General features: G+C 33.5%; 1 protein-coding gene across 1 annotated transcript in view; it reads right to left on the bottom strand.

Annotated features, from left to right (window-relative positions):
* Window positions 1-15,753, bottom strand: part of LOC132699526 (reversion-inducing cysteine-rich protein with Kazal motifs) — a 46,385-nt gene that overhangs the window by 23,776 nt on the left and 6,856 nt on the right. Inside the window, exon 2 of the mRNA XM_060666296.1 lies at window positions 5,247-5,299. Within this exon, the coding sequence (XP_060522279.1) occupies window positions 5,247-5,299 (53 nt within the window). The remainder of the gene's footprint in view (window positions 1-5,246; window positions 5,300-15,753) is intronic.

A 15,753-nucleotide genomic window follows, 5' to 3' on the forward strand; every position in this document is an offset into this window, starting at 1 on the left:
TTCAAATTTATTAAGAGCTTACGACTTATGACAACTTATTGTTGAAATTTTAAAGCAGAGCAAAATATAAATATTTTTGGCATTGATAAATGAATAGGTTCTATAAATTATGTGAATTTTATTGCTGATCTATGCAAGGTAAGTTTTGCTTTTGCTTCGACTCTCAACTGAAAAAATGCAACATTGAAAACTATTATTGCACCACCCCTTGCTGATAGAGAGTAGTAAACATGTAAGTTCATGTAAAGTGAAATAAAACAATCTAGGAGTTATAACCATGGTGGAAGTAACAAAGGTAATCTCTATTTAATAAATTTTCGATTTACTCCAGAATTGCTTGGTTTGGTTTATAATGTAATTTATTGGCCAGTAAATGAATTTCAAATAAAAAAATGAATTGGTTTGGATTTCGTGGGTGTCAAACAATTATTCTTTTTAAGTTGCATTTCAGGTCTTCCCTAGATGCTTATAAATATTTGATTCCTATTATTATAAGGTATATTAAGTAAATAATCAGCTTATGTATTTGTAGGCGTTTGACGCAAATATATATTTTTTAATTGTTTCTTAAATCATAATAATTATGGTAATCATTTTTGTTTTTAATAGTGGGATTTTAATAATATCTAAATTAAAAGAGGATACTTTTAATGTGCATATTTACAAAAAAAAATCACAACTTTAACTATGTAACAGTTACCTAAACTAAAAACTTAAAAATTGAAATTGAAAAATGGATGCATTTCCTTTTAATTGTTTTTTTACTCATGTGCGTATTCTTTAAATAACGTTTCGCCAAATATTAAATATCTAAGACTACAAAATCCCAACTTAAAATTCTAAAATTTGAAAAGACAAGACAAAGACCACAATATAATGTCTAAAATCTAAACGCGAATTTGTCAGTAACTGTTTACTAATATTTCATGGCCAAAAAAGCACTTTCAAAAATATTATTTCTTGGTTTGCTTTCTTCAATATTATAGCATAAAATAATTTATTTTGGCACAAAGTCTTTTTCATTTATTGATTGCAAATAAACTATAATGACCTCTGTGCGACGGTGACATTCACGGTTCGTAAATATAAATATAAAATTTGGGATTCTCGTTAAACTACTTCTTAATTACACAGGATTAGCGGTTTATAGTTATTTGCTCCACCCCAGTGAATCGTATTTCATTTTTCTCAACATATGTTAAAAAAATATTTGTGATTTATTGTTATGTATGAAATTAAATACTACGCAATTGCTGACTGATTAATACCAGTATAAAAATTAATCATTTCAATTTTTATAATAATAGCAAATTCGAATTAAAATAAACCAAAATGCAGTGCCGTCGAGCGCAAGATTATAATAATAGAAATACTTGTAAGCATAGGCTATAAATAGTTTAGTGCACCGCGCAGAAACTGTGTCACTCGAAAAATTTTCATACAGTCGCAATCTTACAATTAACGTTAATAGAATAATAATAGGCGTAGAACATTTATGCCGCTTTACTACCTACTATAATAAATTCCAACTCCTGAAGTGTATATGTTAAACTTACTTTAATAAAGTCGTCAATAAATGCGTACACTCTAAAACTAACCGATACGTCCCTGGGTCCGAAGAAAATATTTTTAATTTTGTTTATCTTCGCCAGATGCTCCGATAGGTCCCGGTTTATTTTCGTTTGTAAATTGCGAATCTTTCTGAAATGAAATACTCTTAACTACGTACTTCATTTTCATTTTAGAACCCGCTTAACCTTGCCTCTATTGCCGTTATTGAGTTATTTAATCACTACATCGTATTCAAAATGGACTGTTTTGAGAAAAATAGAGCGTTAAGGTGACTACTTGTTTTCTAGAACGTTATCGACAAATAGTTGGCTAATTCAGATTTCCGTGTAAAGTTTGAGCAAATAAAAAGCTGGGAGAGATCACGATCACAGCTGTGCATTTATGAAGTATCCGCATTAATAATAATGAGATAACAAGCGCTGTCTGCATTGAAATTGCTTTAATTTATCTCTTAAGTGTGCATATGAATTGGTCCGTCTGATGCCTTCCCGCAAGAGCACGTATTATCATCCTGAAATATTAACAGGGAACGAGGACTCTATGATAATAATAAAAATAATAATAATAAATAAGGGCCTTTATTCGGTTTCGACGGAGATATCTTACAAAAATATATAACTGTGGGGGTGGCATCCAACATAGTTGCTCTCATGCAACCCCCTAAGACGAGTATATGACACAATTTATAAAATAAAATATAGCAAATAAATTATATAGACGTTCATTCAAAATGGTAGACACTGCTAGAGTGAATTCAAAAAAGAAATACGAATATACAATTTGATAGTTACTAGTTTTATGATCGGTCTCTATTGTGATAAATGTATTGCTTAAGTTTTTGTTTGAATGAAGTTAGCGAGGTGATTGATCTCAGTTGAAGAGGGAGTGTGTTGTAAGCCTTGGTAGCATTGTACGTGAAACTGCGCTGAAACTGTGCTGAAGTATGTTTGGAAACGGTAAACAGCTCCCTATGGCGAGTATGTCAAAAAGATACGTCGGACATTGGAGAGATATTACTTTTTTAATTAAGACTAAAAGCTGCGACTTAAAACGTTCGTTTAATGTTAGCCAGCGAGAATTCTCTAGGCTAGTAGATATATGATCAAATTTACGAATATTGTATGAGAATCTGAGACAGGCATTCTGAAGACTCTGAAGTAGGGCAGGCCAGTAAACTACCATACAGTATGAAATTGTGGAGAGAATTAAGGAATCGGTAAGTTTTAACTTAATTGCTGTGTCCAGAATATCTTTATTACAGTAGAGAATCCGAAGCTTGTAAAACGATTTCTGGATCAATGAATCTACGTGACCTTCAAAACGCAGATTATTATCAAAATGCAGACCCAGATTTTTGCATTCGGCAACCGGCCGCAAGAGAAGGTCATTTAAGTAAATTCTGGCAGTGTCTAGACTAATTATTTTTCCTTTATCTTTACCAAAAATTATGAGTTGCGTCATATTTTCGTAACAGACCGTGCTTACTAGAAATATCACTGAGAGCACGTAGGTCACTGTTTTATATTATTAATGGGGGTATTAATTTGAGAGTAATTAAAAGAGAGATATACTTGAGCGTCGTCTGCGTACTGATGGGAGGAACAATTCTTAATAAATTTACAGAAGTCGGAAGTATAAACGGAAAAGAGCATCGGACCTAAAATACTACCCTGTGCTGCACCTTTGGGAATATTTACATAATTGGAATAGCTGTTATTGAAGAATACTCTTTGACACCGATCAGAAAAGTAACTTTTGAAAAACTGCAACGCACCAGCCTCCACACCAAAGTATTTCAGTTTAGCAAAGAGCAGGCGGTGGTCCAAGGTGTCAAATGCCTTGCTATAATCAAGCAATATTAAGCAGGTATTCAGGCCTACACCATTTGCCCGAAATATATCGTCACAAACTTTTAAAAGAGCCGTATTTGTACCATAATAATAATGATAATGATAGTGATGCCAAAGTAAATGTATCAACAGATTAATGCTCTTATCACGCAAATAAAATAGCCAGACTATCAGGTTTCTCTAATATTGAGCGAAACTTAAATGCATTAATTAATTACTTGGAACGTGAGCCATAATATATTGATTAGTTATATTAATTTCTAGAGATTTGACTGGCTGAATCATTTCTACTATTTAAATAATTTGTAAAACACAAGTTGAAAATGCTGTCTAATTTGATATAAAATTCAAAAATTCAAAAAATTTACCACGGGCAGACTTGCACACTTTAAATATCAGGTTCAATAGACTGATATCTCCACCCCCTACTACACACTACACCAGAAATTAATTATAACGTTTAAAAACTTTTTTAAAAAATAAGTCCTTAGAAAAAGTAGACAAGTCCATTTCTCCGCTTTTTTTGTTTTTCCACATATTTTTTTTACTAAAAATTTGTTGCGTTTTTCCAAATTTTGCAAGCCGCCTAAAAAGTTGTATTTTGACAGCTCCTCAAAATTGGTATTTATTTGGGCACACCAATCGCTCGTTAGATGTAAACCTTTGTGCACCAAGCCATTTCTTCAAGTCTGGAACCAGGAATAGTCGCTGGGATGTTGTAATAAAAAAAACTTGAATATATAATTATGGCCATCGAAAATGCGTAGGTGCAAACTTCGTTCAACTCAGTTTCAACCCTTCAAAACCCTTTCAAATACAAGTGTTTAATCGCTGCTCAAAACTCATTTTTTATAGACAAACTAAAGATGTTTATTTCAATCGACAACATGTGATGTGTGTGTGTGTGTGTGATGTGATCGATACAGCTGAAACTTTACAAGCTGACTAGTTAGCAGTGCTACTTAATGGGAAACGTTTATTTTCGATACTAGGATCTCCATCTCTTAATTTTCTGAACTGAATTTGAGTTTTTCTCTCTGTTGATCTGTATTTTTCTGTGCTTTATTCTCCATTGTCTGCTACTATCTAACTCATTGCTCTGAGTAGTAATTCTGCTAACATTGCGAACTCCTATAAACGTGTATAAATATTCTGTGGAATAATTGGATTCCGTTAGACGCCTGATTCTCTTTAAAATACTCAGATGCCGAGTCTAATCCACCTCTCACGCGGAAGAAATAAGTTCTAGTTAGATAATCTCGACTTCCCATGTTTTGTCATGAAGCCCTAATCCGTTGATATCCCAAGAATAGATCGAAGTCTTGTATTGCGTCCTATTGACGCGCGAGCTTTTGTCACACTGTCCAAAAACAGATTTAAAAAATTACAATCTGCGTCGTCGCAACATTTTTTTAAATGCGCGTATAAGCCATATCAAAGTTAAAAGAGAAATTTTCGGCCGTTTTAAACAACTTGTGTTATCTTATCGGTATATCCAATCTAACAAATATTCATGTTATTTATTATCAGCGTCAAATTTCTTTTACCTTCTCCAATTAAAAATTCAAAACGCATTCTTCACCGGAACCATAGCTTATCCGCTCGGAACGACACTGCCAGCATAAGATAATATTACGTAGTTATAATAATTAACGCTAAAATATGAAGGAAAAGACTTAGGTTAGTTTATGTGATCGCAATAAATAATCGAGTTATTCGTTTTGAGGCGAAGTACAAATATTTCTTTAAAACATTTTCAAAGTAGTGGTTGAACTGGAACACTATTTTGATTTTCTAGTTGTAGATTCTGAATGTTTCGCTTACCTTTTCGCAAATGCTTCTACACGACCCCGTGGTATGCGAACAGCACATTAAATCTGAAAAAAAAGGGCGTTATTTTCTTCACACTGAAATTAATAAACGGCGAAAATGAGGTATGCAATGCCCTGGATCCAAATATCTGCGTAGGCGTGGTGGATGACAGTAAAAAATACCACAAGGATCAAGGAAAACGAATTCACAATTCTCATTTCAGCGAAAAAAAAAGCAATTACATTGCAAGCGTACAGAAAAAAAACGATAGTCATACAGCAAGTATCAATATATTCTGTGGAGTGATTGACAGATTGTTATGCGCATAAATAAGGCCAAAGGCGTATTGGAATTGTGTCTACCTCGAGCGATGTTGCCGTTTTTTTGGCGTAGGCAGACGCGGAATCAGCGAAACTGTGCTTACAATCTTGATCTAACAGTTTTTCAAAGCAAATGAAATCAATGACTGACAGGTACAAAATATACGAAAAATATAATTAATATATTAAAAAATAACATTGATTCCAAAATTTTTTACAAAAAGCAAATACCTACAGTGTTTTTCTAAATATTACTGTTTTAAATATGACTAGTAGAGTTAAGATAAATATTGTAATATGAATTATAAGATAACAAGTATACATTCCAATATACAAGTATATTTGGCGACACTTTGATAAATAAGAGAAAAATAAAATGTAAAAACAATTAAATCACTGACTTGTAACAAGTAAAAGAATTGCTTGGTTCTCTGGCTAACCACTTCACATCTTGAAAAAAAAATATCAATACGGAAATAAAAATAACAATTAACAATTCATATTGGTCAAGCACAAATTCATTTGTCAAACAGGGGGCTTGTCCCTTCTTTACATTTCTCGCTGAACCATCTTTTTGAAAGATATTCTCTCACTCTGCTTCTCCTATTGCTGTTAGCTTTGTTTACCTTTATTTGTGTTTTTTGTTTAAATTTTTTTTTTGCAATAGCTTAGTCGCAGTTGTTTTGAACATTGCTTTTGGGTTTCCAACAGTTATTCTTAATTTCTTGTTCTCAACGTTTCATCATTTTCTACTGATGAACAAATCACTTTCGGTGGACTAGAAAACAAAATTAAATAAAAATAACAACGCTTTTTAAAACAAAAGAATTTGTTACAGGAAATATACACTCATTATGTTGGCAATAGTATATTATGCAACAAGTGTGGTAAACGGCATTTAAGTCACTAGTTTATTTGGCACGAGCAGACCGCAGCGGATTCTTTAATAATAGTATATTATGCAACAAGTGCGGTAAACGGCATTTGACCCACGAATTTTTTTGTCACGAGAGTTGCGAGTGTTTAATAAACGAGTGAGTTAAAAAGTTTAACAAACGTGTTGCATGCTATACTTTTTTTACGACACGACTGTCAGAATTGACAAACGTCGGTAAAATCCCGGAAATGTCCGAAGTGGCTCGGATTCGTGGGAATCGAAACTGACGTGGTAAAGCAACGCTTCCCGCACGCTAGATCGGTGCGTAATTAGGTATTTTACAGACGGGAGTAGAAAAAAAAGTTTACCAAACATGTTGCATACGACCGTTAGTTTTTGCGTACATTTTTTCAAAACAACACGAATACATTTATAGTATATTATGCAACAAGTGCGGTAAACGGCATTTGACTCACGAGTTTATTTGACACGAGCGGAGCGCAGCGAAGCGAGTGTTTAATAAACGAGCGAGTTAAAAAGTTTACGGAAGTGTTGCATACTATACTTTTTCTACGACGGTTAGTTTTTGGTTAAGTTTTCGTAAAACAACTCGAATACATTCACTGACATGACTGTCAAAATTGACAAACGTCAAAATTCAAAGCGTGGGAAATATCTCCGAAAACATCCGATTGCTTCCAAACCCGTGCGGTAAAATCCCGGAAATGTCCGAAGTGGCTCGGATTCATGGGAAACGAAACTGAGGTGGTAAAGTGGCGCTTCCCGCACGCTAGATCGGTGGGTAATTAGGTATTTTACAGACGGGAGTAGAAAAATACTTTTTCTTTTTAGAATCATTCGAGATATCAAATTGAAACTTTATGAATGTGATGAACAAACTGTGTTATCTCTAAGATTTCCACATTGCATCGGGTATTTAACTAAGGGAAACGAAGTATGCTTTTAGGAAAACGGATGAAATAAAAAATTAAATCAGCGGTCAAAAGAAAATAGTGGAAATTAAAACCCGGTATCTGCAAAATTTTTTTATAACTGTTTAAAGCTGAGGCTCCAATGAAAACCACATTTTTAAATGGAATTTTAATGGCCTCATTGGGTGCATTTGATATGTCGACAAAATATTATATTATGCAACAAGTGCGGTAAACGGTATTTGACTCACGAGTTTATTTGACACGAGCGGAGCGAGTTTTTAATAAACGAGTGAGTTAAAAAGTTTACTGAACGTGTTGTATACTCTACTTTTTCTACGGATATATTTTCGCAAAACATGAATACATTCTCTGACATGACTGTCAGAATTGACAAACGTCAAAATTCAAAGCGTGAAAAATATCTCCGAAAACATCCGATTGATCCCAAATCCGTGCGGTAAAATCCTGGCAATGTCCGAAATGGCTCGGATTCATGTGAAACGAAACTGACGTGGTAAAGTGACGCTTCCCGCACGCTAGATCGGTGGGTAATTAGGTATTTTACATACGGGATTAGAAAAATATTTTAAAAAGATTTTTTTTAATCTTAATTTTTAAGAAAGGATAAAATTGTGTTTTTCTTAGATATTTCTTGATATTTTATTCTTATAGTCACATTGGGCAATTAGTATACAGATTTATTAAATTCAAAATGAAAAAAGAAATGTTCCACAGTTTGAGTTAATTTAAAAATTAGAAATTCGTCGCCTCGGCAGGCGAATCCCTAAACAAAGCTGGCGATTTTCTTCTATTGTCTCCTATCCGTCGACGCTCAACAAAATTACGAAGCGTTTGCGCCACACTTATGCTGGAATTTCTGCGGTTATCGCTTGCGGTTAAAGCTAATCACTGAACTGAGCGTGGCTTGTGTTGATAACTTAATAGTTCGCGTTAAAATTAATTTAAATACGAAATTACATCGACCGAATAAAAAGAAATTTCTCACGTTTTTGTCTGGGTATAAATCGGCAACAGCGCACTGAAAAGCGACAAGCAAACACACAGGACGTGGAAATATTAATGGGCCAACGCATATTTGCAGTCTCTCGAAATTTATTGAGCTAATTTAATCTCGTGGTCATGAGAGAAGTCCATAAAAGAAAGGGAGGAGGCAAGAGGCCGTAAATTGTGAGACGTTTTGTTTGGTTTAGTACGTTGGTCGTCTTGTCAGATATTATCGGACGATATTGGCCGGTGCTGCTGCATCTGTTACACGTTGTGAGTAGTAGTCGGTCCGTGTTATGAATTCGCAGACAAGATTTTTGTTTTTAAGCATGGACATAGGATATACCTCAAGCGATATCTGCGTATTTGTGACATTCAGAAAAGGAATCGTTATGAGTAAACTGGAGTGACACTTGAATAAATAGTCCAAACGTGATAGTCCAGATTATACAGGGTTTTTCACTTAAAACTCCGCAAGCCAATAACTCCAAAACGAAAAGAAATATTTAATTTATGTAAAAAGTAGTCAAAGTGTGGGGTCAAGTAGATATTTCCTAAAGTTTAAAAAATTCGACGCCTGCAAAGAGCTGGGCGTCGCGACGGGTCGAAAAATTATTCGATTGCAGAGACTTTGGAAATACGCGCATACAAAAGTACATATTATTTAAAAACTTTTTTGTTATTTACTCAAACTTATTTACTTTACCAGTTTCTAAGTTATACCGATTTAAAGTAAACATTTCTTGATTAATAAAATATGTGATTAACGCTTATTTTTACAAGTATGCCATGAATGTTAGTTATTATGGCAACCATTGTTGTCGCAGTTGTTTTAAGTGCAATTACAAACAATAGATTTCAACTATTTTAGTATGATTTTATTTATTATATTTTATCGATTTAGTTCTGATAACATGATAAATAAATGAAAAAACAGTAAAATACCTACAAGTTAATAACCAAAATTATTATTGCAATTAACTACATAATAAGACACTTCAAAAATTTTGTTCAAAATTATGTGCATCTGCTCGAAGACAACTATCAAAAACTTTTAACAGATGAGCTTGGGTCACTTGTAGGAGAGTCCTTCTTGTGATAGCGGCACACGCTGCATTAATTTTGTTAATGAGATCAGCCATATCTTCGATAGGTTCTTTGTAGATAACGTTTTTTAGGTAGCCCCCAAAGAAAATAATCTGGTGGTGTAATGTAATATTGGGATATTCTCGATTCAAATACCTCGTTACTATTTGGGCACTATGTGCATTCTAGTGTCAAGAGGCACTTCTTCTAATAGTTCCGGAAGTGTAGTTTGAAGAAATCTTAAATAGCGATCTGCATTTAAAGTTCCTTCGCAAAAGTAAGGTCCAATAAGGAATCCATTTAATATGCCGCACCAAACATTGATACTAAAAATTCGTTGGTTACCTCTTTCTGTAATCCAACGAGGATGGTTTTCGGACCAAAAACGACAGTTGTGTCTATTAACGATTCCATTATTTTGAAATCGACTTTCGTCGCTCCATAAAATTTTCGAGAGAAAATTTGCATCTTGACTATACAAATCGGACAATGTCGCTAAGAAATACATTCTTATAGCATCATCGCCTGGTTCTAGTTTATGAACTAGTTTACTTTTGTACGGGTGAAAAGAGTTTCTATGTAGAATTCTCCACGAGGAACTTATGGTAACACCGGTATTTTCTTTTATCTCTGATAGGGATATCTTGGGGTTATTATCAACCTGCTGAATTACAGCAGCAGTATTTTCATCATTTGTAGCCGTCCTGTTCCTATCTCTTTTAGGTTTTATGAAGCTGCCATATTCTCTTAAGTTTCTACATAAACTTGAAAAGGTTTTTGCATCGGGGACTCTTCTTTGCGGATAACGCCGTGCGTAAACTCTTTTTGCTTCTCTACAATTGCATCTGCATTCTCCAAACACTAGTAACATGTCTACTTTTTCCTCATTGCTAAATTGCACCATTTTCACATAATAATTCTTAGTTTTTTTTAAACCGAACAGATTTGGATATTTCTTGTGACAATTTTTTGATACAGCAATAACAACTTACGTTTGTAATTGCACTTAAAACAACTGCGATAACAATGGTTGCCATAGTAACTAACATTCATGGCATACTTGTAAAAATAAGCGTTAATCACATTTTTTATTAATCAAGAAATGTTTACTTTAAATCGGTATAACTTAGAAACGGGTAAAGTAAATAAGTTTGAGTAAATAACAAAAAAGTTTTTAAATGCGCGTATTTCCAAAGTCTCTGCAATCGAATAATTTTTCGACGCGTCGCGACGCCCAGCTCTTTGCAGGCGTCGAATTTTTTAAACTTTAGGAAATATCTACTTGACCCCACACTTTGACTACTTTTTACATAAATTAAATATTTCTTTTCGTTTTGGACTTATTGGCGTGCGGAGTTTTAAGTGAAAAACCCTGTATATAAATATCACAGGTCAAGAAAATTAAACTTTGTGACAGATGTTTTTATTTTCAAAATTGATTTTATATAATTTTCTTAGGGTGATTAAAAAAATTCTATTTTTTTTTGCAAATATTAAAGGAAAAGAACAATATTTCTAAAATAATTTATTTTTTTATTTAGTAAAAAAGTTTAAAGAATCCTGGTTATAACAAAGTGAAAAAAATACTTTACTCAGACTTTTGCTAGTTAGCTGCGTTGTCTGGACATTCGGCTGTGTGTTTTTAAGGACATAGACATAGGCAACATCCGGCATTTCCTTGATGTCCTGGTGAAACCTCTCTCCTTGTTCTTCGCTAACTGATCCAAGATTTTTAGAAAAATAGTTCAAGTGTGAAAACAGGAAATGAACGTTCAAACAAACATATTGTAACATATTTTGAACAACTACGAAAGTAGTTTTCGTCCTTAGGGTTCCCAAGAGACTTATCATACTTCTCTAAATGAAACCCAGGCGTTTTTCTCGACATTGGTCACTGTGTTTTGAAAATCACAGTATTTGTATACTGTTTTTATCTGCGGCTCAACAAAAACACCTCCTTTTATCTTGGGACCAGATACGGATGGAAATTTCTAGCACAAATATTTAAAACACTGTCGATTTTTCTCTAGGGCAACAAACAAACTGTTTCATCAAGCCAAGTTTGATATGAAGAGGAGGCAGTAACATTTTTTTGGGGTCAACTAAGCTATCTTTTAATACATTTTTGCTTCTTGTTCTAGAGGGCCATTGAGTCCACGATACATCAAGCCCATGAGGAACTGGCCGAATAGCAGAGTCAAGATTAAAACACACAATTTGTTTCTTATTTTTGATTCCTAGGCTCTAGCCAAGCTTAAACATTTCTACCTACGTTCTTTCCAGTTTCTTAATGCTTCAACGCAAACATAACAAACAGTATGAGGAGCCCAAGACTCTCAAAATAAGCATTTCTCACAAAAGAAGTTATAGTTTGCTTTTGCTTTACTACGACATAGCTACCGCAGATATAACAAAAGTTATTTCGATTCTAAAATACAAGAAATACGCAACAACGAAGACGACAGCCGCGAACGCAGTAAGCACGACGACCAGTACAATCAAACTGCGCATAAGCAGGTTACAACGCTGTATTGATGCTTCTGCGCCAACTCTGTTGCTTTGCAAATAATATTATCCAGTGTTGCCAAATCATATTTAATCTCATAAAAATCAATTAATTTAAAAATTATACCTAACATGGAACAAACATGTTCACGTCGTACGTATGTATATTAATAAAATAACATATTTAAGATATAGAGCGCTCTAAAAAATGATGCGATAGACCAAAAATAGGGCGTTTTTTGAAAAAGGGTCCCAAAAATATGCAAATAAGCAAACAGCTTTCAAATATCAAAATCACTGTATACTGTCTATTCAGACTCGTTGGCGAGGATCCCACTTAAAAATTCGTATGTACGCATCTTATAATTAACAATAATAATAATAATGATTGTCTTTATATAGATATTCTAAACTCTTATACAAAACATATTTTAAAGTCTTGACAAAATTAGCCATTTTTCGAATATAATACGTAATAAAACAACAAACTGTAATAATAAGTATAAAATTCATTATTACCGATCACTGCAAAAATTGCCACATATACTGACAGGTCAGACACTTTTGTAATTCCAACAAAGTGGACCTAATTTTTTTTCTAAAAAACTAGAACTGCACTGGAATCACAGAAATTATCCTGGGGCATATCCAGAATGTTTTTCGTCCTTTGAAGGGGCGAAGAATATATTTTGCTAGAAAAATTTGAAACAAGATTTAGTTTTGAGCCATTTAAACTCATATTTTTTTTTAATATACGAACAAACTTTCTCCCACCATAGGAATGGATAATATAAACTATAAAGGAATGCAGTATATAACTATATACACTGCATGTATAAAATTCAGGGTGTATGAATCTTTTTACATAAATTAGACATGTTGGGCAGTATATCTAATTGACCACCCATTAGTACGCCTAATTTTTCTGCTTTATATGTAAATCTAAGATCTTCTAATTAAATTTTAATGTAAACCCACAAAATATTGCAGCTTCCACATAGCATAAATTGTCTCTTTTTGGAATTGAGCTTAAGATTGTTTCTTTTTCTATTAATTTTTATTGAGCAAGGCTTTTAAGATCCAAATTAAGATGAGTTTCGTAACTATCGTTGAATTCAATGTGTGCTGAGTGTCATCAACATATGAGTTAATTGAGAAAATTCCACCTCCTCAGGCAAATGAAGTGTGTACAAGAGATACAACTGAAGTCCAAGATATACCGCTATCAGTTGCCCGTGCATGAGTGTTTTTGTGGTACTAAGCTGATTGCTGAAAAATCTCAGGCAGTGGAACGAGTTACAGAAAAAAAGCTTTACTAACAATAAAACATATTTTTAAAAATGGCTAGTAAAGAAATATTCTCAAAATGTTTTGGTTTGCAAGTAGTTAAAGTTGGAGAAGGAGTTTATTGTAAGCTTTGTAGTAGTTTTATAGCTAAAGCAGGGTTTAAATTGGGTCGAATTATGCTTGGAAATTGCGAACTACATCTAAGTTGATGCCTTTGGAGAATAATAATTTTTTTAGTTTAAAGTAAGAGCTGCGATTCTAACCGTTCATCTAAAGTCAGCTAGCTAGAGTCCTTCGACCCGGCTAGAAATTCACTTAACTTACGTTATGTAATACATAGCAGATATATGATTTTATTGTCCAGAAAATGCTCAGATTCAATATTCCGTTTATCACGATTATATTTAAATAAAAGGTCCGACAAATCTCAACGCACCTTTGCTGCCAGGTTCTTGGTTCTTGTGCCGAAATATTGGTCTTAGAATCTGTAATGAAAGCATTACGAAATGCATTTCAAAATATAAGTTGACCAAAGACGAATCTGTTATTCTCCTTACTATCGCATTTATATTAGGAATACTTAAAGATGTAAAAAGGACCTTTGATTTGCATCCCGCGAGATAAGGCGCCTTCAAAGCCTTGTATAATATGACAAACTAAAGTCTAGGCACTTAATACGTAACTGTTTTGCTGTCACGTTTCTCTACGAAATTATAAATAACCTTCGATATTCTGCAGTAAATAACCAAATTATCAAACCCGAACCAGATTCATCTTATCTGAAGAAAGATTTAGGTCCGCTAGATGTGCTCAGTGTTTTTCCTTTTAAAATAACATTTGTAAACTATTATAATTTATATGGCCGGAGTTGTTTCTATTTTAAACTTGAAATTAACGTTAATGTTTATTCTCACACTATGCACCTCATGCCTGTTGCAATGTTGCTTCTGTTGTTGTAAATTTGGTTGGTATTACTTTATTAAATGAAATACGCCTATCCCTCAATACAAGTTTTTATTTGTTTTAAACTTTAATAATCATTATTTTTGAGAGGGAAAAACATGAAAAACTTGTCACATTTGCTTACAGTGTTTTTAATATCTATATTCCGCGAAAAGAACACTAACCCCACTTTAGTTAACATATCTACGTTACAGATAAGAGAAATACAAGCAATTAAAAAAAATAAGTGAAATTTAAAACATACTTCGCAATTTCCCCGTCGAACCCATTATTACATGTGAGCTTAACAGGTGATGTTATTGTTATCTATTCCAATATTATTTCTAGAACGTGGGTGTACACATTTTGTGATCGATCACCTTATTTTATTTGTACCCATGGCCAGGTTACAAATCAAACGGTCGCAAGAAATCGTAGGTGCTATTGGCCTCCCTTGTTTGTGTTTATGGTCCCAATAAATGTTCAAGATCGTAAACTTAAAGTGTTTTAATTTATAATCCCGTAACTTCAGTATGAAACCGTAACCCGTGCCGCAAAAAGTGATATAAATTAGATTTAATCGTTTCGGAGCATTTTTGTGCTATATCAACACAGCCTACTCGAAACTGATCCGCAATTGCGGCCAAATTGAGCAAAAGGTCTTGTTACAAACCAGTAGGATTCTTAAGAGAATATTCGTTCCAATTGTATGGATAAAAACAAGAGTGCGATAAAGCGTTATACAAATATTACACCGACTCTATTATCTAAGTTCTATCTACTGGTCAGTTCGAAATATTAAAAATAGTAGATTAGGTATGGTTAAAGGAAGAATGCTCTTTTTCTATTATGGTAAAATATGCGATATTAATATTTTTATTACCATTTTCGCTTTGTGTGAATTTCTCTAAAGCAAATAAACGAATCATTATCCTAAATAGATTCAGCAGGGTGTACAATTATGCAATTTTTTTGTATCTTGACTTTTTTTGGCATCCTTCCAAAGAAATAATTATTTACTTCATTTTATTTTAATGTAGTCGTTGATAGTTGACTTTAAAAAGAAAAGTTAATAACAACCGATGTGATAAAACTGTTAATTTGTATGTCCCAGATTATTGACGTTTTAAGAAAAAATATCATATTTTTGACATTCAATTTAATGCCAACGTAGAATCACTGTCAAGAATACTTTTTGGAGAATTAGCAAAGTATCTTTTGATTGGTTTGCAATTCTCGAAGTGAATGCAATATGATCCAGAGGTGTTATTATAAGGGGTGTTTTTTTTCGATGTATAGAACTTTAAGTTGCAATAAAACAACGATGGATTATTCGATTTACATGAATTTTATTTATCCGAAAGATAATCTTGTGGAATTACATTTTAAATATGATTTCTGGCATATGACCGCCACGGCTGGCGCGGATGTAGTCCAATCTGGACGTCGAATTTTCGATGACTTTTTCCAACATTTGTGGCCGTATATCGGCAATAACAAGGCGAATGTTGTCTTCCAAATAGCGTTTGTGGCTTATCCGCTTAGACCAATGACATAGCCCC

The sequence above is a fragment of the Cylas formicarius genome, unplaced genomic scaffold, assembly GCF_029955315.1.
Source record: "Cylas formicarius isolate icCylForm1 unplaced genomic scaffold, icCylForm1.1 PGA_scaffold_3__17_contigs__length_32017465, whole genome shotgun sequence".
NCBI lineage: Eukaryota > Metazoa > Arthropoda > Insecta > Coleoptera > Brentidae > Cylas > Cylas formicarius.